At 39.4% G+C, this 21,540-nt stretch overlaps 2 protein-coding genes across 3 annotated transcripts in view; one reads left to right on the forward strand and one right to left on the reverse strand.

The window, feature by feature from the left end:
• Nucleotides 1-11,873, forward strand: part of CTNNAL1 (catenin alpha like 1) — a 58,053-nt gene extending 46,180 nt beyond the window's left edge. Inside the window, exons 12-19 of one of the 2 annotated variants that reach the window (XM_082657357.1) lie at nt 947-984; nt 3,345-3,395; nt 3,489-3,643; nt 7,382-7,430; nt 10,393-10,458; nt 10,593-10,706; nt 11,394-11,477; nt 11,618-11,873. In XM_082657357.1, the coding sequence (XP_082513483.1) occupies nt 947-984; nt 3,345-3,395; nt 3,489-3,643; nt 7,382-7,430; nt 10,393-10,458; nt 10,593-10,706; nt 11,394-11,477; nt 11,618-11,641 (581 nt within the window). In that variant the 3' untranslated portion in view covers nt 11,642-11,873. The remainder of the gene's footprint in view (nt 1-946; nt 985-3,344; nt 3,396-3,488; nt 3,644-7,381; nt 7,431-10,392; nt 10,459-10,592; nt 10,707-11,393; nt 11,478-11,617) is intronic. The other variant, XM_082657358.1, reaches the window with a different exon arrangement.
• Nucleotides 11,874-12,563: 690 nt separating this feature from the next.
• On the reverse strand, nt 12,564-19,112 carry LOC309824456 (protein Abitram-like). Its single transcript, XM_082657359.1, is given in 6 exon segments — nt 12,564-14,540; nt 14,634-14,703; nt 14,783-14,859; nt 16,973-17,101; nt 17,709-17,758; nt 18,861-19,112. Coding segments are annotated over 6 exon segments (561 nt in total). The 5' UTR covers nt 18,958-19,112; the 3' UTR covers nt 12,564-14,402.
• Nucleotides 19,113-21,540: the final 2,428 nt, after the last annotated feature.

Consider the following 21,540-nt stretch of genomic DNA (forward strand, 5'->3'; position numbering starts at 1 on the left):
CTGGACACGTGAGGTGCTGTTCACTGAAATGGGGCGAACAGGAAGAGGAACATGCTTGTGGATAAACATGAGCTTACTTGGGGGATGTATGAGTCGGGAACAAGGGAGTGATCCATCCAGACAAGAGATGATGGGGCCATGATAGTGGAAATGAAGATAAGAGGACTGATTGAAGAATTTTATAAGTAATATTAGTATGATTTGATGATTAGTTGAATGTAGAGGTAAGGGAGAGTTTGAGGATAACTGGGTTTGGTCTAATCCAAATTCGAAAATACCCCAGTCCTACTCCTGAGGGTTAGTTAATAATCTGCCTAGCCTTTAGTGGTTAGGGATTCATTTTAAGTGGGTCTGGGGACATGAATTTTTTTCTGATGGATCATGCCATATAAAGCCCCTTTCAGAAGCAAAAAAGCTAATTAAGAACTTCTAATGAGGCATAATATTGCACACCTTCAGTGAAATAATGAGGCTTTCCTGTCCTTGGGGGATTAGCTTTATTTGGTAGAGATGCAGAAAAGCTCTGGAGATTGAAAATGGACAGCAGTTAGGTTGTCATGAGATTATTTTGCTATCCTCATGGGCTGAGAGGGCCTTTGAACTTAATTCTGGACTTAATTTATCTGGAGGTGTAAACTCAGAAGTAAAGATGGCACAAGTGTCATGTTGATTTAGGGAGTATTAAACAAAGGATTTAGGGAGTATTAAACTTATAATACCCCTGTGAAGACAGTGCTTCAAAAACAATTCTGTACGTCAAAGTCTGTACCAAATATTTTTTTTTCATGTTCTCCAACCAAATTACAATTTTATTTCTCAGTCACATGTAATTAATAGACTAAATTATCAAAACTAATGTGCTAACATTTCTGTTTATTTAATAATATTTTAAAAATTAAATGTGAATAGTAGAAAATTTGTTTTAAGTTATATATGTTATTTGTAGGAGAGAAGTATGGCTACCTTTCACTTCCAAAGCCAATGGTAAGTAGAAAACCTTTGTATTTGTACATTTGAGAATGTTTTTATTCAGAATTCAAATTATGCTCTTGTTGCCTATTGCTCCCCCCACAACTTCCAGTGATTGACATGACAAAAAAAAAGTTAGGATATTAGATGTTGACTGTTCAGAATTGTTATTCTGAGTAGCAGTCTAGATGTAGCCCACAGTTTGGTTATTTGTGTTAGATTTGAGGGATTGAGGGAATTCGTAACAGATCTTATGATTAATAAGAAGCTGTAATCTGAAGTCAGAGGTCTTTTTGTTCTTCATATCTTGGGTCTAATTCACAAGGTCATGTTGGAATAATTTTGTGCAAACTAATAACTTTCTTAATTTTCTTGATGAAAATAAACCATTCTGTTTATATGAGGCTTGAAATGCTTTATTTATTAGCTTTACACAGTTGAAGCTGATGCATCTTGGCTGCATTGCAAAATAGTGCCCACTAGATGGCAGGCTTGGTTACATTATTAAGATGGTTTCTGTACCTTTTCAGGCAATTCCCTTTTGGTCTTCATTAAACACTTTGATAATAATAATTTGTAAAAGTAAAAATAAAAATAATGAAAACACAACTAAATTTAAAAGAATAAGATGGGGTTGTAATATTCTAAATAAAATAAAACCTAAAAACCTCTAGGGTATTCTTAACTTTCTTAAATGCTTTATAAGTTGCTTTGTGCTAGACTAAGGAAGAAGATGCAGATGATGTGACTATACAAGGAGGAGCCGAAGAGATCATCGGTCATCTCTGTTTATTTTCTAATGAACCTAAGAGGCAGCCTGTGTGTGTGTGTGTGTCCATGCCTCTTTATAGATTCCCTGTATTTATTTTCTGTCCTTTACCTTCTCCTATTTCTTCTATAGTAAACAGGATTAGAAAATTTCAAAAGGGCAATGTTAAATGAACAAATATAAACGATGGGATAGAAAAATGAGAAAAAGTTGCGGCTCTTCTATTCTGCAGTTAAACTGGTGACAGAATAGCTGGTCAGAAGCAATAAGTCATGATAATAATAAGGGAAACAAAAAACGGAGAAGTACACATATACCTCAAAGCTATTATCTTCTTAAGCTAAGTGGGCACATGCGTGTTTTGTTTTATCATAATCTGTATTTTGTGTACATGTGTGTGAATATATATTCTGTGGGGTGTGTGTGTGTGTGTGTGTGTGTGTGTGTGCATGTGTGTGTGTGGATGGTTTAAATAAATGTTTCCTTTAAAAAAATAAATGGCTCCCTGCATCTCCTGGCCCTACTAGCCCAGCTGTTCTGGAACTCCTGCCCCAGCTAGGGGAGTTCCCACCAGATATCAGAATGAGAGGAATGCCGCCCAACTTGGGCTGCCATCTCCAGAGAACTTCTGGATATATTTTTCAAAGAAACTTGCTATTGGTAGTGGTTTCTACAAGTAAGTAAGCATCTGTGGGCCAGTCTGGTAACCTAACCAGTGTACAAAGTTTTCTTCTCCCCTAGGGGAAATATATTCTGATTTCTAAAGAGCCTACGTAGAAAGAAACTTGCTGTTTCAAATATAGGGGCCATCAAACATGCTGGTTCAAATATTAAATCGTAAATTCTAAGTATAATCTCCTATATAACCTGGCATATAGGATTAGGAATCTGGATATCAGTGAAACTAGGGTGCTGAAATTTAGCCCTCAAAAAGGCATACTTGTTAAAGGAATTGAATTCCAGAGTCATAACATTAGGAATATATTGAAAGCTACATATAGTGATTAATTTTATTACATCATTTCCTAAGAATAATTTAACAGAGGGGCCAGGGAGGTTTGGGGGTGTAATAATTGGACTATGAAAAGACTGCAGAAGTCTTTAAGTGTTTCTGGGACACAGATCTGCTTTTCCTAACTCCAGATTTCTAACTAACTACTTCTTCAAAGCTGAACGCACATATTAGTAGAGTATTTGCAATTACAGTTGACCCTGGAACAGCATGGGTTTGAACTTTGGGGTCCACTCTTTTGTGCATTTTTTTCAGTAGTACATACTACAGTGCTACACCATCTGGGGTTGGTTGAATCCGCAGATGCAGAACCACAGACACAGGGGAACTGCGGATACGGAGGGCTGACTGTAAGTTATACTTAGATTTTCGGCTGCGGGCGGAGAGTCAATGCCCTTAAGCCCCACGTTGTTCAAGGGTCAACTGTAGTTGTTTGTTTTTACTTAAACAGTTTAATATAGTTTCAGTATGTTCTGAAAATTTTTATATTAAAATTTTATTACAGGTACTTTGTTATGCTTTCTATGACTATTGCATTTCTTCACAATTAACTCTACCTATTTTTAAGATGCCCTAATCTTTTTCTTGTCACAGAAGAATAACGCAAACCTGAAGTCATTAAAGCCAGACAAGCCTGACTCTGAGGCAAGACCTTTTTCTTTGCAGTAGTCTTACTTTTAATCTTCCTTTTACATAATTAATGACTACATTGTTGTGATTAAAATGTATGTTTTGTAGGAGCAAGCCAAGATAGCAAAGCTTGGACTCAAGCTGGGTTTGCTCACCTCTGATGCCAACTGTGAGATTGAGAAGTGGGAGGATCAGGAGAACGAGGTTGTTCGATACGGACGGAACATGTCCAGTATGGCCTATTCTCTGTATTTATTTACTAGGTAAGTGTAGTTACATCTTAATCTTTTAAAATGAATTTAATGATATCTGGTGTAAAGAAAAAGTGCCATGTTACATTGATAGGTTAAAGTCGGTTTCAAATATATGATAAAAAGCCTATAAGTAGTTCTTAGGACAATTAAGTGAATGCAACAAGAAGACATTCATTTAACTAGGATTTAGATTTAGAAGAGATCCTTTTCTAGGTTTGTGTACGGTTCCTTCCATAATTTTGAAATAATTTTGCTTTCTGCTTTTTGTCATCCCATATATCAGTGTCTCTCCCAACCAGCGTCAGTAAGTTTAGAAAACATGCCTTTTATATATACACTACCAAATGTAAAATGGATGGCTAGTGGGAAGCAGCCTCATAGCACAGGGAGATGAGCTCGGTGCTTTGTGTCCACCTAGAGGGGTGGGATAGGGAGGGTGGGAGGGGGAGGTGCAAGAGGAAGGGGATATGGGGATATATGTTTACGTATAGCTGATTCACTTTGTTATACAGCAGAAACTAACACACATTGTAAAGCAATTATACTCCAATAAAGACATAAAAAAGAAAAGAAAACATGCCTTTTAAATCTTTACACAGTGACGGATTATATACAGATCAAAGAATAGAGCCATGAGGTCTACCACCTCAATAGGATGCCAAACCTCCATGGATCAGTATTCATTATATAGCAGAGAATTTCCCTAACTTTACATTTACCTGACCTACATTCTCTGTCTTGTTCACCTTACAAGACTGTTGGTCAAACGCCTCAATGAAGTCCATGTCGCTCACATTTGTCTTCCATTATAATAATGGAAGACTATACATATGGTACAGTATTTCCATGTTGCTAAAAATTTTATCTGTTTTCTGCTCAATGACCTGTTCTAGAATTTTCTCAAGGAATAACTTCGAGCTTTTGGTTTTCTGATATCTATCTTTTTCATTTTTAGAAACTAGAAGATATTTGATATCTTCAGTGTTATGGCTTCTCTCCTACTCATTTTGATTTTGAAATTATAACCAGCAGTCGTTCACATCTGCATATTATTTCAGTAATCTGGAATGTAATCCATTTGGACTGGAGTCTTAAGCTCAGTTAAAGTAATTGGGATCTCTACAACTGTGTGGGCTTTTGGGCTCAATAAATAGCCCCTTTTCCCCACCAAAGTTCTGAATAAAATGAAAAAATAAGCAAAAGAATAGGCAGATGGGTCCAGTAACATTTATACTGATAAAGCTGATACTCAATAATGAGGTTTATAGCCATAGGCAAGTAGGCTTTTAAAAATAATCCCTAGAATTAAGAAATCTTACCCTGTAGGGGAAGAATGTATCTCTTAAAATACTTGGCAGACTAGGTATATCCCAAAGGCACCCTTACTACGAAGAGAAAAAGGAGAAAAGAAAGGGCTACCATGTCTAATTTATTTTCATTTTCACAAAGTCACCAAAAAGACTGAAAAGATCAATAAATGTCCACCCTCTTCTATGGGGTGAAATAAGTGAGAGAGCAGAGTGAAGTGAGGGGTGCTGTGCTAGTGAAGATTCCTTCATATGGAAGGAAGATTAGGAGTGAGGAAGAAGCATTCATTCTTGTCTTGATGATGTCTTCTACCTTTTCAAGGGAAATGATTCCTCTGGAGGGTGAAGGAGAAATGATAGTTGAATAATTTTGCCTCTGGTTAGCAGTCATTTGTTAATATCTTTCCATATTTTCCATCATTGGAGACCTTTCCCGCCCCCCCCTTTGGTGGTTTCCTTTCTTTGTTCTTAATTCTTTTTTTTTTTTTTTTTTTTTTTTTTTCTGTACGCGGACCTCTCAATGTTGTGGCCTCTCCCGTTGCGGAGCACAGGCTCCAGACGCGCAGGCTCAGCGGCAGTGGCTTACGCGCCCAGCCGCTCCGCGGCATGTAGGATCTTCCGGCACCAGGGCACGAACCGGCGTCCCCTGCATCGGCAGGTGGACTCTCAACCACTGCGCCACCAGGGAAACCCTGTTCTTAATTCTTAGCAAGCTTCTCTGGGGATTGAGTTTTCCCAAAACTAATTTTGACCTCCTTTCTTGGTTCATATCGTTTAAAAATCAGATGAGTCAAGTCTGCAAAAGGAAGTAAAATGGAATTCCTTTGTTTACCCACACTAACTGAAATGTGAAGATTAACTGTAGAAGCAAAGATCTTTCCTTTGAGATGGAATCATGCTAATTATCTCATGGTGATAAAAATCAGATTAAAAAATTTTTTTTGACCAATAGAAACTCAAGAAATAAATTATGACTTACTAAATGTAGTTTGGTATATAAAATCTTCCCACATAAAGGATTCATCAATAGAAAATATTTTAAGTTTGTGATTGCCCCTTTTGTTTCTTGTTTCTTATTTCAGAATATTTCAGGATTATATATGGTCAGCAATTTTTATTTCTGAGTCAGAATAGTGGATTTTGGTAAGGGGTGACATGCATCCCACAGAGACTAGGAAGCATGAGGAATCGGGGTAACTAAAGCTCTATGGAATGGGACTTGTTACTGGAATATGGTTATTGGACAGGAGCCACTGAAGTTCAGGAAAAGAAAATGGATTTTCTGTAATGGATAACACCTTGTGCCAGTTTGGCAAGTCCTGGTAATATGATTGTGGTAAAATCTCAAGCTGGCTTTGTTTTCTACCCATCCTGTCGGTATACCTGTTTTTCCCCAATTTTTCTGTTTTCCCTTAAGATGATGGTTTACCAGCCTCATCTAATTGCTTCTTTCTGAGACTCATTTGTTAGTCTTCACAGTATCCAATTTTGTAGTTTTCTTGGGCAATTTTATAGCTTTTCTTCAGGCTGTCATGTAAGGTTGTCTTAACAATTTATATAATTTCTTTATCATTTATATACAGTTACTCATATTTCTTTAAAATTTATATATTTTAGCTTTTCTAGTACATTATGGTTTTTAAAAATCTCACACTTACCAGTGCCTTATGGTTTTTAAATTAGCTTCTGCGTCATAATTTCATTTGATCCTTACAACAGTTTATCAGAGAATAAGAATGTTTCGTTCATATCTCATAGCTATTAAAAGGCAGAACTGGTAAACCAGATTTCAGATCTTCTGATTCATGCCTGGGCTGTTGCTCATCTTAATGCATTCTGTTGCTCTTTGTTATAATTTACTTTTCACTTGTAAAGGCCTGAATTCTTCTTGATAGTTTTCAATATGATACTCTCTAATCTTCTGATGAGAGTGGTAGCACAAATATTGCTATGACTATTTTATAGACTCAGAATTGAAACTTAACTGACAGCCTCATCAGAAACAACTGAATTCCTGCCAGAGTTGAAATTAGAATCAAAAATGAGAATGTCCTGATTTTGGTCTGACCTTTTTTCCATTATGGAGCAAAGGTCTTTTAGTTAAGGCATATTATCAGCTCTCATATCTTTAACTTATGAAGCAAAATGAAGAAGGTTAAAAAAGAAAAATAAAACTTAAATATAACTTCTCAGTTTTAAGTTTCTTTACATTATAAAATTAACATATATAATGTTTACCAATTTTTTAAAAAGTGCCTTAAGAGGTAATAGTTAAATGTTAAAGCTGCTTTAAGAATAGTTACAATATTATTAGTCTATTCAATATTATTCTTCAAAATTTGGGATCTGTTAATACACAAAATGCTCTAAAACTTTAATATAAAATCAGTTTCCAGGCAGTAACTTTTTCTTACCTCCTTAATAATTCACTTTATTTCAGGGGAGAGGGGCCAATAAAAACTTCCCAGGATTTAATTCATCAACTAGAGGTATGTTTTATTTCCATTTTATGCTAATACTTTATTTTTATTACTATTATTATTAGTTTGGCTGTGCCATGCAGCCCGAGGGATCTTATTAGTTCCCTGACCAGGAATCAAACCCAGGGCCCTGGCAGTGACAGTGCCGAGTGCTAACCACTGGACCGCCAGGGAGTTCCCCTATGCTGATACTTTAATTCTGGGCTAAAAGTTCGTGATAGCTAGTTTTCTTAATGATTTACTGCATCATGTTTGTAGGTTTACCTACGTACACAGCACATGTGTACTGTAGAGAGTGGTAGAAAAGTAGAGGACTGCAGTAGCATTTTGTGGAGCTGTTTTGGTTATCTTAGTGGAAAAAAACTTAAATATTATAGGGGTAAAGTAGAATGGGCTTTGATAGTCACTAGATGCAATATTAAGTTTTAGGTTTTCCCAAGTAGGTGAAAATATCCTGTCAGCAGATGCATATCTTATACTGTCCTGAATGCGAGGAAAGGTTTTTGGCTTCTTCTTTATTGAATTGGATGAATGATATTGATTAAATGAGATAACACATAAGAAAGCATCTGTCATGGGGCTGAGACCATTATAGCTTCTCAGTGCATGTTAGTTTCCTTTTCTTCCTCCATATTCCTGATGATTTAGGGCATTCAGGGAGAGACATATATACTGACACTCACCCTTCTGCCCTGTGTGTCTCATGAAACTCCACATAGGCCCAGCTCTAATTCTCCTCGCTTACCTGGAGGCTTAGATTGATAAGTGGATTACAGAGTCCTTTCTTAATTCCCTGACGCGCATGTTAGTCTGTTTGCCTCTCTAGAACCGAGGGCATTCTTGCATTTGAAATCTGAAAATTCTATCACTTTATCAACTTTACGTATTTTCCTTTGGCATTCCCATGTGCTTTCACCTGAGCCTCTTCAGGGAAGGGATTTCAGCTTGAGAGGATGATTGTCAACAGAGTCAGCAGAATTATAGAAAATACTTCATTTGGAATTTTCTGTCAAGTTGACTATAATTGAGCTATTTCCCTGTTTAAAAAGTTGGGAGAAATTCTGGATTCATTTTGTTCAGTTTGACCCGTATCCATTCCAAGTCACATCACACCATAGAGAGCATTTCACTGTAAAAGATCCACTGATCACCTTCTTCCTGTGTTAGCTTTTCATTAAACCAGCATCTGCTGATTGTCTGCATAAAATGTTCATCACATGTTCACTGAGTTTGTACTGTGTGTCAAACCCTGGGGATAAGAGGTTTGGAGAAGCGTGAACAAAAGAAAGTCCCTACCCCATGGAGCTTACATTCAAGTGGGAGCAGATAGACAATGAAAAGTTAAATATATAATGCCCATATATAAGTACTGAGAGATAAAATCCTGTAGGATACGAAGAAAGGTGATAGAAGGGGGGTGGTCAGGAAAGACCTCTTTAAGGAGGTAGCATCTGAGTAGAATGTTGAGAGAGTGAGCTAGATGGATATCTTGGGGTCGAATATTTCAGGCAGGCAGAACAAGTGCAAAGGCCGTGAGGTGTAGGGGTAGGCTGGAGGTGTCTGAAGAACAACAGGGAGACAAGCGTGGGTGGAATGTAGTGAGTCAGAAGGAAGGTGGTAGCAAATGACATCTCTGAGCCATGGGAAGAACCTTGATTTTTTTTTTTTTCCCAAGAATTATGGAAAGCCCATTGAGGGTTTTGAGGAGCAATGGCATGACCTGGCTTCTGTTTTAAAAGGTTTTTGGCTTGACCAACAGGGTAAATGGTAACACCATTTACTGAGTGAGAGAACAGAGGGACAACACCGAATTTAGAGGGAGAAAATCAAGCATTTTATTTTGCCGAAGTAGGATGAACAGGAGTGGGGTCAGGTTAGGTCAAGAATGGACAGAGAGATTTGGGAGTCGTCAGCTTTAAGGTGGTTTTAAAACCATGGTACTCTGTGAGACAGGGATCTTGCCCCCAAGGGATTTGCAGGCTAGAGGGGAAGAGAAGATGTGTACAGAGAAAGTGGGAATGTGGAATGATGAGGAACATGTGGGTAAGTGAGTCATTCCGTTTGGTTAGAAGGTATGTTTAAAACGCACTGGTTTCCCTTTTAAAGGATAGGGAAGGATGCGAAGGACTATTTGACCTTGAGATCAGTTTATCCAATGATAGCAAGGCTGTTGGAAAGAGAGTTAAAGTTAACCCTGAAATTATTTGCCTCCCTGTTCTGCATCTTCATATGCTTTATCTAATTTATTACCAAGATCTGTTATTTTTCTTCACAAATCACTCTCAAATTTGCCCTGTTCTTTTCATTCTTCCTGCTGCCACCTGAAGCTCAGTCTTCACTTCCCTGGTGTCTCTCACTCTAAAAGACTCTGTGTACCACTTAAAAATAATCATCCAGAATATTCTAAAATATTTTTCAGTATTCTTTCCCATCATCCTCTTCTCCTCACTAAATTGTACAATGTATGGTCAATAGGGAAAAATAATCCCCTCAAATGGCTAGTTGAAGAATGTGTATAGGTGACAAATTCTATCTTGCTGAGCTGGAAGCAGGAATGTTCTAACGCTTTTGACCTCATCTAACCCTTTTGACCCCATGTTCCAAGATTCAACACCCTCTTATAATTGGAGATATTATGAGATGAGCTTCGGATCCATCTAAAAGCCCAGGCATAATTTTTATGGCTAAGTATCAAATGTCTGTGTGATCCTGCACAGTAATTGGAGGTGTCCCGGTGTAGGGGAGCCACTGCAGGGACTGATTCTGCATCAGGTCTGGGAATCTGCCTCTGAATACTGTTAAACTCTTGTGTTTTCCTGGATACAACAAAAAACATAGAAGTTCCATGACAGACCTTTTATGTTTAGGTTTTATTTTTTAACTTCTGTATGAAAATTATCCATGAGTGTATTTCTTACCAACTGTCTAGATGACATACGCCTAACGTAGTGATGTTTTTCCTTCCTACCAGGTTTTTGCTGAAGAGGGTTTGAAGCTTGCTTCAAGTGTGCAAGCTTTCTCAAAACAGGTAATGCACGTATCCTTGCCTGGTGCTGGTGGTGATGTCATAAATACCCACTTTGAGGGTATATTATTAAGGTATAAAGGTATTTAAGGTTTAAAAGATGGAATTTCATTGGAGTTGTTATAACTTCCTTATTTACATTTCAGCTGAAAGATGATGATAAGCTTATGCTTCTCCTGGAAATAAACAAGCTTGTTCCTCTGTGCCACCAGCTCCAGGCAGTAACTAAGACACCTTTGCAGAATCAAGTGTTTCTAAAGGTAAAAGGGAGGGTGGGACATTCAGGAAAGCGCTTGAGAAACTTTCACACTTCTTTTTTTATTAGGTTAGCTTCCAGCCCCTTTTTCTTCAAATAAAGTGTTAATACCCACAGAAGAACCATGTATTTCCATTTTTCCTGCCTTGACTGCAAGAACCATTTATCATCTGCAGTTATAACTGACCCCAGGAAGTAGTAGGTTCACCAAGTAAATTAGCTTTTTGGACATGATTAATTCCATAGCACGGAGCAGCTACCCTTAAATCCCAACATCATCACCTGACTAACTAGGGCACAGACACCTCAGAGTGAAGGGATTCTGTTGTTTGTTTTAGGGAGTTTGAGTGAAAAAAAGTAGAGTGAAAGGAGTTGCAAAGAAAGGGGTTCACTGCCACTATTTGGTGCCCTTTGAGAAGCCCCTAAACCGTCTGAAATAGAACAGGTTGATTTTCCATCCATTCTTCCTGGGGTTCCATGAAATTGGCATGAGACTTGGGCAACAATCCCTGCTTCCTCCTTGTTCTGGGATCTCAGGTCATCAAGTCAGCTCAGATGCCTTAATCTGTATACCCTTTGAGATCCTTAGATTTCTATAATGAAGAAATGTTTACCATTTTCAAACTAAATGCTAAAGTCTTTTGAAGGCCTCCTTATAAGAATTTGATTTGCTTGCTTTCTGTCACTATAGGTTGATAAGAGTATTACAAAGACAAGATGCATAATGGCTACTTTGGTCCAACTTCTCTCACTTTGCTATAAACTGCTTAAGAAGGTAAGATAATTTGTGTATCTTAAACTCACATTTAAAAAATTAGTCTAAAGGAAAGTGCAAAAGAAAATAGATACTATTTAATTTTGCAGTTATTTTAAGAGTAAAGTAAAGCAGAAACTAATTTTCTTAATTCTTTCCAGATTCAAATGGACAACAACAGATGAGTCTCAGTTACAAATAAAGATTCCGTGGATGGTAAAACTTGAGAAGCTTTTGAGGTCAGATCTCTGGAACACCATGTGGCAAAGCTAACATTTTTAGAAAGCAAATGATTCTTTATATTTCAGAAACTGAACAATTTTGTAAAGACAACAAACTGAAATCTTGCTTTATTTTCTGATCATGAAACCAATTGTGAAGCTTTCTGACAACTAATAAATGCCATGGTAGTTGCTATATTTCTAATTGCAGTGTGATTTTAGAATAGGACGTTGCCATGAATAATGTTTAAGTCAAACCAAATATCCCTACTGTCTTAATGACAGTTTAATCCAAAGAAACTACTTTGAATATATGATCATTTTGGCATATTTTACCCTAACTTCCTATTTTTTTAAATTTAAGCTTATCATCTACTATACCAATTTGCAGCAGAAGAGACAAGTAGTCTGGGTGATGCAGGGTTGTCCTTAAACCTGTGGACTCCTCTTCAATCCCTCCGTCCACTGAGTATGACTGGGCCTCTGCTGTCCCCTGTCACAGATCATCCATGCCGGGAGCACACGTGTGTTCTCTAGTAAGGGTTTCACGGAGCACAGGAAATCTGTTGTGATGCATGTCCCTCTCCCACCCAAAAGCAGGGTCATGGAGCTTACTCCACGGAATCCTGGAGGAACTCACTAGGAGATGGTTTTAGTTCTCCTTCTAGCATAGCTGGCCTGTCTGCCCTGAATATTAGCTGGAATCCTAAGCCTATCTTACGGGCTTAAAAAGTAGTTTTTGTACTTCTGAGTAGTGACTGATGGAACAGAAGGTAGAAGACAGAGAATAATTGAACTGAGCTTTTTAAAATAAATTCTGAGTAAGCCTACATTTTATATATGTGTCTTTGGAATGTTCATTATAAAACAAATAAACAACTTTAGTGTTTTTAGTTTTACGGTTTAAAGCTTTTGTTTTTGTGGGGTGGGTTTTGATAGAAGGATCTGGTTATAAGGTCTGTCCTTATGATGTAGTATAGTTAACTTTGTTTTTTTGTGCTTGTATCCCAGTGCTTTGAAATTTATTTTGAAATCTAACGGGACATGTCAGTGGCCAAATGGCAGTAGTTCTGTAGGCTCGTCTGATGATCAGTATCTGGGTCAGCCATCACAGTCAATGTTCACAAGATCCTGAAGAACCACCAGTTAGCTAGTCAATATTTTATTTAGGCAGACTTGAATTTACTGTAGGCCTTGGAGAGAAAATGGGATGCACTCAGCTTGGTTATGACCTTTATAAACTATTTCTTTATAAAAATCATCAGACATGATTTTTATGGCCTGAAACCAAAATACTCTTTTAAATTACAATGGAAATATAGGGAAAATGATGTGAGGTAATGTTATATGTAAAATAGATACATAATTCTTTTACTATCTTTAGTATCTTTGTTTTATGACACCTTTGGGAACCCTTTGTGCTACCTGAAATGGGAATTTGCTGGTTTGTGCTTACACTTTCAGCTCATAGCACTATCAAGGTAGATGTTTGTAGAGTTAACACCTGTATCACATCTGGTGGGTCTACTTAGGGGAGAGTCATGCTGGCACTTAAGTTAAAAGTTTCCTTGTAAGTCAAAAATAATTTTAAAAAATTTATTTACAAAAGAGTTTACATACCTGAAATGAGAATTCTCTTATTTAAATTCAAGTGGTGGTAGAAAGGGATAACATCACTTCAACAGCATAAGATGATAGAGAACCAAAAGAATTTACATGTCAATGATAATCGTTTTATTTAAAACCATATAGTTATATGTATGTATGTGTTGCAGCCCTTAAGGAAAAATAAGTTTTAAAAGTCCTTTTATTTGAAATTCAATGTAAACAAGCATACAATTTTAAACCATAAATTCATAGTTTTTCGTTTATTGTTTAAATGATGTGAAAGCTTTTGTTCTGTTCAAAAGCATGTGTGTCTTTGAATTCCAGGAACCCCTTGGGAACTTCTTTGCTGGTTACCCTGTAACTAGAGTGTGAGACTGAGTGACCACAAATGCACATGTTACTTCATACAGCATTATAATATTGGTACTTCCATGTTAGCAAAGCCCCTTTCAAAGCCTCTTCATGTGTCCCTCATTAAGAAACCAGTGTTACAGTGCTACATTGTTCAGAGTTGAAGGCCAACCCATAGACATAGAGAAGGTACACTCTACACTCTGCCACTTCCCAGCAACCTGAGCGGGGGAGTTGGGGCAGAAGGGGTGGGACCAGACGTTTCGGTCGTGTCACACTGAAGCAGATTGGGTAAGAAAGGCCGGTTGTTGTTTTTCAACTTCAAAGTGATGGAAAATTGAGGCAAAAACAATAACCATGACATAATACTCAACCAGAATCACATCAAAACCTAGTATTTACTAACGGGTTACAGGATGATGGGTAAATTATTTTTACTTTTCTGTCTTTTCAAATTTTCCTCAAAGTGCTTTGTTTGTTGGTTTTTAATCAGAAAAACATGTCGCTTGCCAGTTGTTAGAAAGAGAAAAGCAAAAGAACAGAGTGAGTACATGGGCAGGCAGATCTGGGAGGTTGAAGACAAAATGGAATCAAGGCTTGTTATGCAAGACAAAGAAGGAAACCTAGGTCAGGTTTTAAGATCAGGCCTCCCTGCGGACGGCCCGGTGTGAAGTATGCTTCAGCATCTCTGGTTCTTCCTTAGTGCACTGACTGGTAGGCCAGGGAAGGATAAGAATGCCCTGTTGTTTTCACTCAATCTTAATCCTCATGAGGTCGCTGTTGTCGCACTGATGCGTTTCACCACGACTTCTTCATATTGTTTTTGTGTCAGTAACCCTTCTGTTATGCTTTTACTTTCTTCAAACTTGGGCAACACAACTGCAATGTATCCTTCGGTGGATGGCTAGAAGGGAAATAGAATATTTAACACTGTCAAATGGTAAAACATCAGGTAAAAGGTGTGTGGATGGGATCTTACTTCCCCAGACCCTTTTACCTTCTCTTGAAGAATAGATGGCTTATGGAGAATGTTTTCATTCACTTCCATCAACCGTCCTCTAACACAGCTATTTAAAGAAAATATTGCTTTGAAGAAAAATATTATCTTCTTTGTTTCTCCAAAATTGTGGTTAAAAAGTAACTCACCTAGATATGGTGTATTCTTCTCCATCAGAGCAGTAAATCTTACACAGAGGTGCAAGGTCTGTTAGAAACTGTGCCCCCTGATAATAAAAGGGAAGAAAAAATTAATTGATGTACATTTTCACTTTTCTTTGTGAGGCAGCCCTCAGAGTTACAATAGGATATATTCCTGGAATTAGTGTTTTAAATAAAAATGACTTAAGTACAGAAAAACCATTCATTTATTCAAATATTTATATATTAAATGCCTCTATGGGCTAGGCACCATCCTAGGCTCTAGGGGAAAAAGCAGACTAAGACAAATGTGATAATAGGTAGTTTAGTTACATATTAAGAATATATTTTATCTTAACTTATTATACTTTATATTTAACTGTACATGAGAAAGCTGCACATAGCCAAGTGTAAAGACTTCAAAAGGGTAGGAAAATCTCATCAATAAGCATAATATAAAATTCAACATTATAGAGAATGATCGCAATATTGTATAAAGTTAGTTTCATTAAGATTCCTACCTTATTTTTATATCAGAACTTAATAGAGAAAGGAACTTCTTTATTAGGTCAATCACTAAGACTTTCTGGAGAAGGGATATTTTTCTAATTTTAAAAAAAGCAATTTGAGGAAAATCTGGAAAACAGAAAAGTTTTAAGTAGCATATAGAGTAACTTACCCATTATCCTATAACCTGCTAGCAAATACTACATTTTGACATATGTCTGTTTGAATGTTGTGGCACGGTTATATTTTCATGTACTCCACTGTATGGATATCGAGTCGGCCACCAAGTTCATGCAGGTTTTTCCCTAACATGAAAAACCGGAGCGAACTTTTTGGCCAACCCAGTACAAGGAGGCTCATGGGAAATGGATGCAAGCATGTCTCATGTGCTGCTCTTTTTTCCCAGGAATTTTTACTGCAGTGAACATCTGAGGTCACGATGCTGTTCTTTATGGCCTCTTTCCCACTCACAACTTTATTAGACAGCATTCAGGTGTTACTGCATGCGCTTCACTCCTCTGCCTGTGGGTACTTCGTTTCAAAAGACTAGTCAGTGTGACTCCCCACTTTTGGGAGGAGGGGCTGGGGATTTGTCCCAGATGGTTTGTCTACCACTGGCTCTGTTTCAGAAAGAAGTGTTTTAACCCCTCTTGGTCACCTCCCTTGGGAGAATAAATGATGGGCAGTGCTGAGATGCGATCAAAGCTTATCTACAGTGGGTTCCATGTGCAGGTCCCTCTCTGTTCCTCAGCAGTAACAACAGTGTTACTATTTTGGACAAAGATTGATCACAGGAACATCACAAGCACTAACTGTTTTACTTGTAATTTGTAGACTTTTAAGAATGGTCCATGCTTTTTAAAGTCCACTTGCTTCCTGAGTGAGGAAAAATCAGTAATTATAAGGCAGGTTATTAGGGGCCTTCAGGCCTACAAAGGGGAGTGTAAACAAGGGTCTTCCAGAACAGTGAGGTAATTAGCAGGAACTCTTAGTATGAACTCAGTAAATGAAGGACCTAAATCATCCACTGAAACTTTCCTTTCCAGGGGGTTTGTTAGGATAGTTTAGTATGGTTTTGAGTTGTCCTTGGTGTGATACCCTCCTTTAACAGTAAAATGTTCATCTTGCCTAGAATTGTAGAGGGCACAGGTAACATTTTCTATAACTAAACACTATGTGGAGGTAGAGGGTGTAGCTAGATGTGTATTAAATTGGCAATGAGTTAGGAATGGCAACTGATACGAAGCAAATACTGTATATTTTCCCAGATTGATTTTTTTTCACTACCTCAGGACTTTATTTTACTTTTAAGTTCACATGTGAAAATATATGATAAAGAAGTATTGATCATCTGTATTTTATAGAATTCGAAATACTGGCTTAACAAAACAGGAAGGGACAAAATATCTTGTTATATTGGTATTAGTGTTGTTCTTTCAAAGGCCCACCTTCTCCATCCTTCATCCTGGGGATGATAGGGATGGTGGCCCAGAAGCTAATATGACAGATAATATACCTTCTGAAATACCTCATTTTTTTGGCCTGAGAATTTCTTTAGAGCTTAAGTATTCTTAAAATCATCTCTAACTGCCAGGGAAGTATGCTGAGCATACATTACTGGGTTCTAAGACTGGCTGGCTCTATCATTATTATGACAATAGAGGATTTAAGTAGAGAAATACAGGAACATACCCGCTTAAATTTCCCAGAGACTTTGTTCTGAAGTCTGCTACAGTTCGTACTGATTTGATAGGAAATGCTTTTAATTGCTTTTCCACTTTGAAGAACTGGATGGGATCCTGCCAGTGTGATGACACATATTCTACGAGGAGGAAAAATTGATCCTGTATTATTGCTTGGTATGATTCTTCCTCCTATGACACAGTATTCCTACTGGCACAAGAAGACCTGAGCTGACATTTGTTTAGTCAGCCTATCATTTCCCCCCATTTTCCTCTGGCTACTATTGGAGCTTAACTGAAGAGAAGAATGCAGCAATAAAAATGGGGAAAATGGGACTGAATTTCCTTTCCCAAAAGGGAAGCGTACTACAGGTGTTTAGACAGCACGGAGGAGGAAGAGAGAAAAGTAAGGCATGCCGGTATGGACAGGATACCATCTGTGCTTCTACCCTAGCCCTCTCCACGGGCTTGGCCACTTCAGTGGTTAGGCACAGGCTGGTTTCTTGAGGTAGTAGCCGACTGAGGGTGTGGTCCTCCATTTGGATGTTTGGGTAAGCAAGTTTATTTGTTTAGCTTAGGCACTGCAAGACTCATTCTTGTCAACCAAACTCCTACTATAAATAATACCATCTCAATACAGTGGAAGATAATCATTTAATGAATATTTATTCAATACAAGACCATACCAGGCTACAATGACAGAAAAAAATTTCTTTGATAACTTAAAATTCCCAATTTGCTTACCAGTTACAGTGTTGGAGTATACAGTGGTCTTCACAGGGTTTTCCTTTGACAACTAGAAAAAATGAATGAGTCTGATGGCTGCTGAGTCAATATTTACTACCACTGTGTAGTACTTTCTTTGGTTCATAGACGTAGTTAATTATGAAGGCTGGACACATACATCACTGGTATCCCTTTATTACTCAAAAAGATATACCTAAAGGCTGACCATAAAGTATTTAAAGACATCTGGTCCAGATGGAATCATTCATTCAATGTTAAAATGATGATTAACTCTTTGCTCCACCTGAGTACAATCATTTCTATTAGAACAAAAGTCATTAGTAATGTATTCTTTATTTAATTTAGTAGCATGATTTGTTGGTCAATTTTAGAGAGACTTCATTCATTCTGGTTCGCCCAGGACTGTCCTGATGTTAGCGTTGAAAGTAATGGATTCCCGAAAACACCTCAATCCAGGGTTAACCAGACAGTTGGTTACACTAAGTCTGGCTAATAAAACGTATGCTATTGTAAAATATTTCAGTATTGTAAAAGATGAGTACACCTATTATCCCTAAATGAATGGGAGCAAGTTGGGCTAGAGGAGGGTCCCCGACGATGCTCTCATCACTGATATTTGCTGGGTACACAAAGCTGTACAACAGGATACCTACTTCTAAGTGGCAAATGTGTAATACCAGCGACTTCCTTTAAGTAAAACTGTAGATTCTGCTTTCTAAATGCCTCTATTCTAACCCACCCTCTCCTCTCCATCCCTATGCCTCTACCTTAGTTTAGACCGCTACCATTTAAATCATTTTATGTATCGCCTCTTGGAGGGCTGAGCCCCTCAAATCCCTTTAGGCACTCAAGGAGATTGCAATCCAGCTCCTGCCTCCCTCGGGGATCTCACCTTAGTCTACCATCTTCCCGCAAGCGACCCACCCTCGTGAACTCGCACTGCGCTCGCCCTACCCAGAATGCACCCTGCTGTTTTCCACGTCCTTGCAAATGCCATTCCCTTGGCCTACAGAGGAACAGAGAGATCCAGTTCCTTCTGACGTGGGGAGGAAGCGCTGGGGAAGGTGCGCGTGGCTTATGATCTCTCATCATAGTCCCTATACTGTCGCACAAATTGGGCCCAGAAGAGACTGACATCATTCTCCACTTACCCGCTTTGTACCAGCGAGTGAAGTAACGATCCATAAGCGACGGCACCGCGGGCTCCGCAGCTGAGGCGGCCACAGGGTTCTTGGGCTCGGTAGCCATGACGACCTCGGGTGCTGCAAACCGCGCCCTCTGGGGCCTGGACGCTTCCTCCCGCTCCCCTGAGAGGAAGGTGTCTTTCCAGCGGTGGCCCGGGGTACGTGTCACGTGAACGCCCGAGTCTCCCCAGGCCCTGCAGGCTTCGCCCACCGGCTCCTATTACCGAGCTCCGGGGTCTGACGTCAAAGCGGGGCTCAGATACAATAGGCTGCGCAGTAGGACGTATGGCTAGGGGGCGGTCGTGAGCGCAGCTCCTCACTGTACTTTGCTGGGCAAAGGCGGCACGCCACGCCCCGTCCGGCTCGTGACGTCACTCCGGCGCCGCTAGGAGCTTTCCTACTTACCTCGCTCCCGGATCGTTGTCGGGCTGGTCGCCCGTCCGCCCGGCTTCAGCCCCTACCCAAAGGGCTCGAGCGGCCCTGCGGCCCGGAGACCCAGTGCGCGTCGCGGGAGCTCAGGAGCAGCGGACAGTGAGAGGTATGTTTATTTCTGTTTATTTCTGCTTCAAATATTCTTTGGAACTAGGGAGGGTATAAATTGCAATCAAATGTTAGTTTAGACAGACGGATTTCAATTTCCACACCTGAAAATGTTAACAATTACGTACGCGCACCTTATTTTTATCATATGTTTTGAAAAGCTGAGGGTAAAGCAAATGTCTTTGAATGAACGGGAGGAGCTCCATAGCTAAGAAGATAGAGCAGATGCTTCTGAGTCAAAAGTGATCATCCTCGAAATTCACTTCAGTGTCTTAAAATCAAAATTGGTTGATAATTCACTCTTCTCCTGGTGTTTGCAGACACCTGAAGGAAACCCAGCCTGTCTGAGTGGCCATGCCTACTGGCAGTGCCCTGACACAGTTTTGATTGGCAGTGATATGGAGTCGAAGCAGCACGATGCCGGGTGTTGTGCTTCACCCCATCCCTGACCAGTAGTGGAGCCTCACGCTTCAGCAGTTATGACTCTTTCCTAAGGGCTGAGACGGGGACAAGGAAGAGTCACCTGGGGTGCTTGTTAAGCATTCAGCTTCTGGCTTCCTTGGAGGATCTGGTTCAGCTGGGCTGGGACGGGACTCAGGCCTGTGTATGGTTAATAAGCTCCCCAGGTGATTCTTACTAAGGAGGCTGAGCAAACACTGGGCTGTATGGTCATTCATCAGGGGTGGTGTAAAATTCCTTTTAAGTAGAACTCTGATTGCAACTGGCGCTTCTCATACCTCAGAATCTGCAGTGGTGCTCATTAAAGCTCACACTCCTGCATTCCCGTTCTCCAGATACTCTAATTATGCGGGTCTTAAAAAGGTCCCTTGTTGATTTTATGTAGGGACCATTGGTAGAAATGAAATCCATTATGCTTCCCAAGTCTCAAGCTTGTGTGTGTATGAATCTTATTCCTGTAGGACCGGAGTACTTCCCAGAATGCTTAAACTTAATAAAAGATAAAAACTTGTGTAACGAAACTCTGAAGTTATATCCGCCAAACTTGCAGCAGTACAAGGTGTGTAGCATGTGAAATGAGGCTCTCCTGATTTTGCTTTGTGCTGTAGTTGGAGAAGGATGAGGCTCCTGAGTCCCTGACACTGTCCTTGGTTTCAAGATTTATCTTCAAACTAATTAGCCTCATCTTGAACTTCTTATCTGGGAGAAAGGCCCTGACCTGTTCCCCTTCTGAAGAACTTGCCCAGGCAAGAAACCTAGGCGTTGTCTCTGGATCCTCCTCGGGAATACCATGGCAGTTTCCATCCTGCCCCTCGTCCAGCCCAAACTCACGATCATCCTGAATCGTGATGATCTTTCCCATATATTTCTTTTTTTGTTCTCTACATCTGTGTCTCAATTTCTGCCCTGCATACCGGTTCATCTGTACCATTTTTTTAGTTTCCACGTATATGCGTTAATATGCAATATTTGTTTTTCTCTTTCTGACTTAACTTCACTCTGTATGACAGTCTCTAGATCCATCCACATCTCAACAAATGACGCAATTTTGTTCCTTTTTATAGCTGAGTAATATTCCATTGTATTTATGTACCACATCTTCTTTATCCATTCATCTGTTGATGGGCATTTAGGTTGCTTCCATGACCTGGCTATTGTAAATAGTGCTGCAATGAACATTGGGGTGCATGTGTGTTTTTTTTTTTTTTTTGTGGTACACGGTTTATTTACTTTTTTTCCAGTACGTGGGCCTCTCACTGTTGTGCCCTCTCCTGTTGCGGAGCACAGGCTCCGGACGCACAGGCTGAGCGGCCATGGCTTACGGGCCTAGCTGCTCCGTGGCATGTGGGATCTTCCTGGACTGGGGCACAAACCTGCGTCCCCTGCATCAGCAGGCGGACTCAACCACTGTGCCACCAGGGAAGCCCGCATGTGTCTTTTTGAATTATGGTTTTCTCTGGGTATATGCCCAGTAGTGGGGTTGCTGGACCATATGGTAATACTATTTTTAGTTTTTTAAGGAACCTCCATACTGTTCTCCATAGTGGCTGCATCAATTTACATTCCCACCAAGAGTGCAAGAGGGTTCCCTTTTCTCCACACCCTCTCCAGCATTTGTTGTTTGTAGATTTTCTGATGATGCCCATTC

Source organism: Grampus griseus (genome assembly GCF_964374135.1).
Source record: "Grampus griseus genome assembly, chromosome: 6".
NCBI classification, from domain to species: Eukaryota; Metazoa; Chordata; class Mammalia; order Artiodactyla; family Delphinidae; genus Grampus; species Grampus griseus.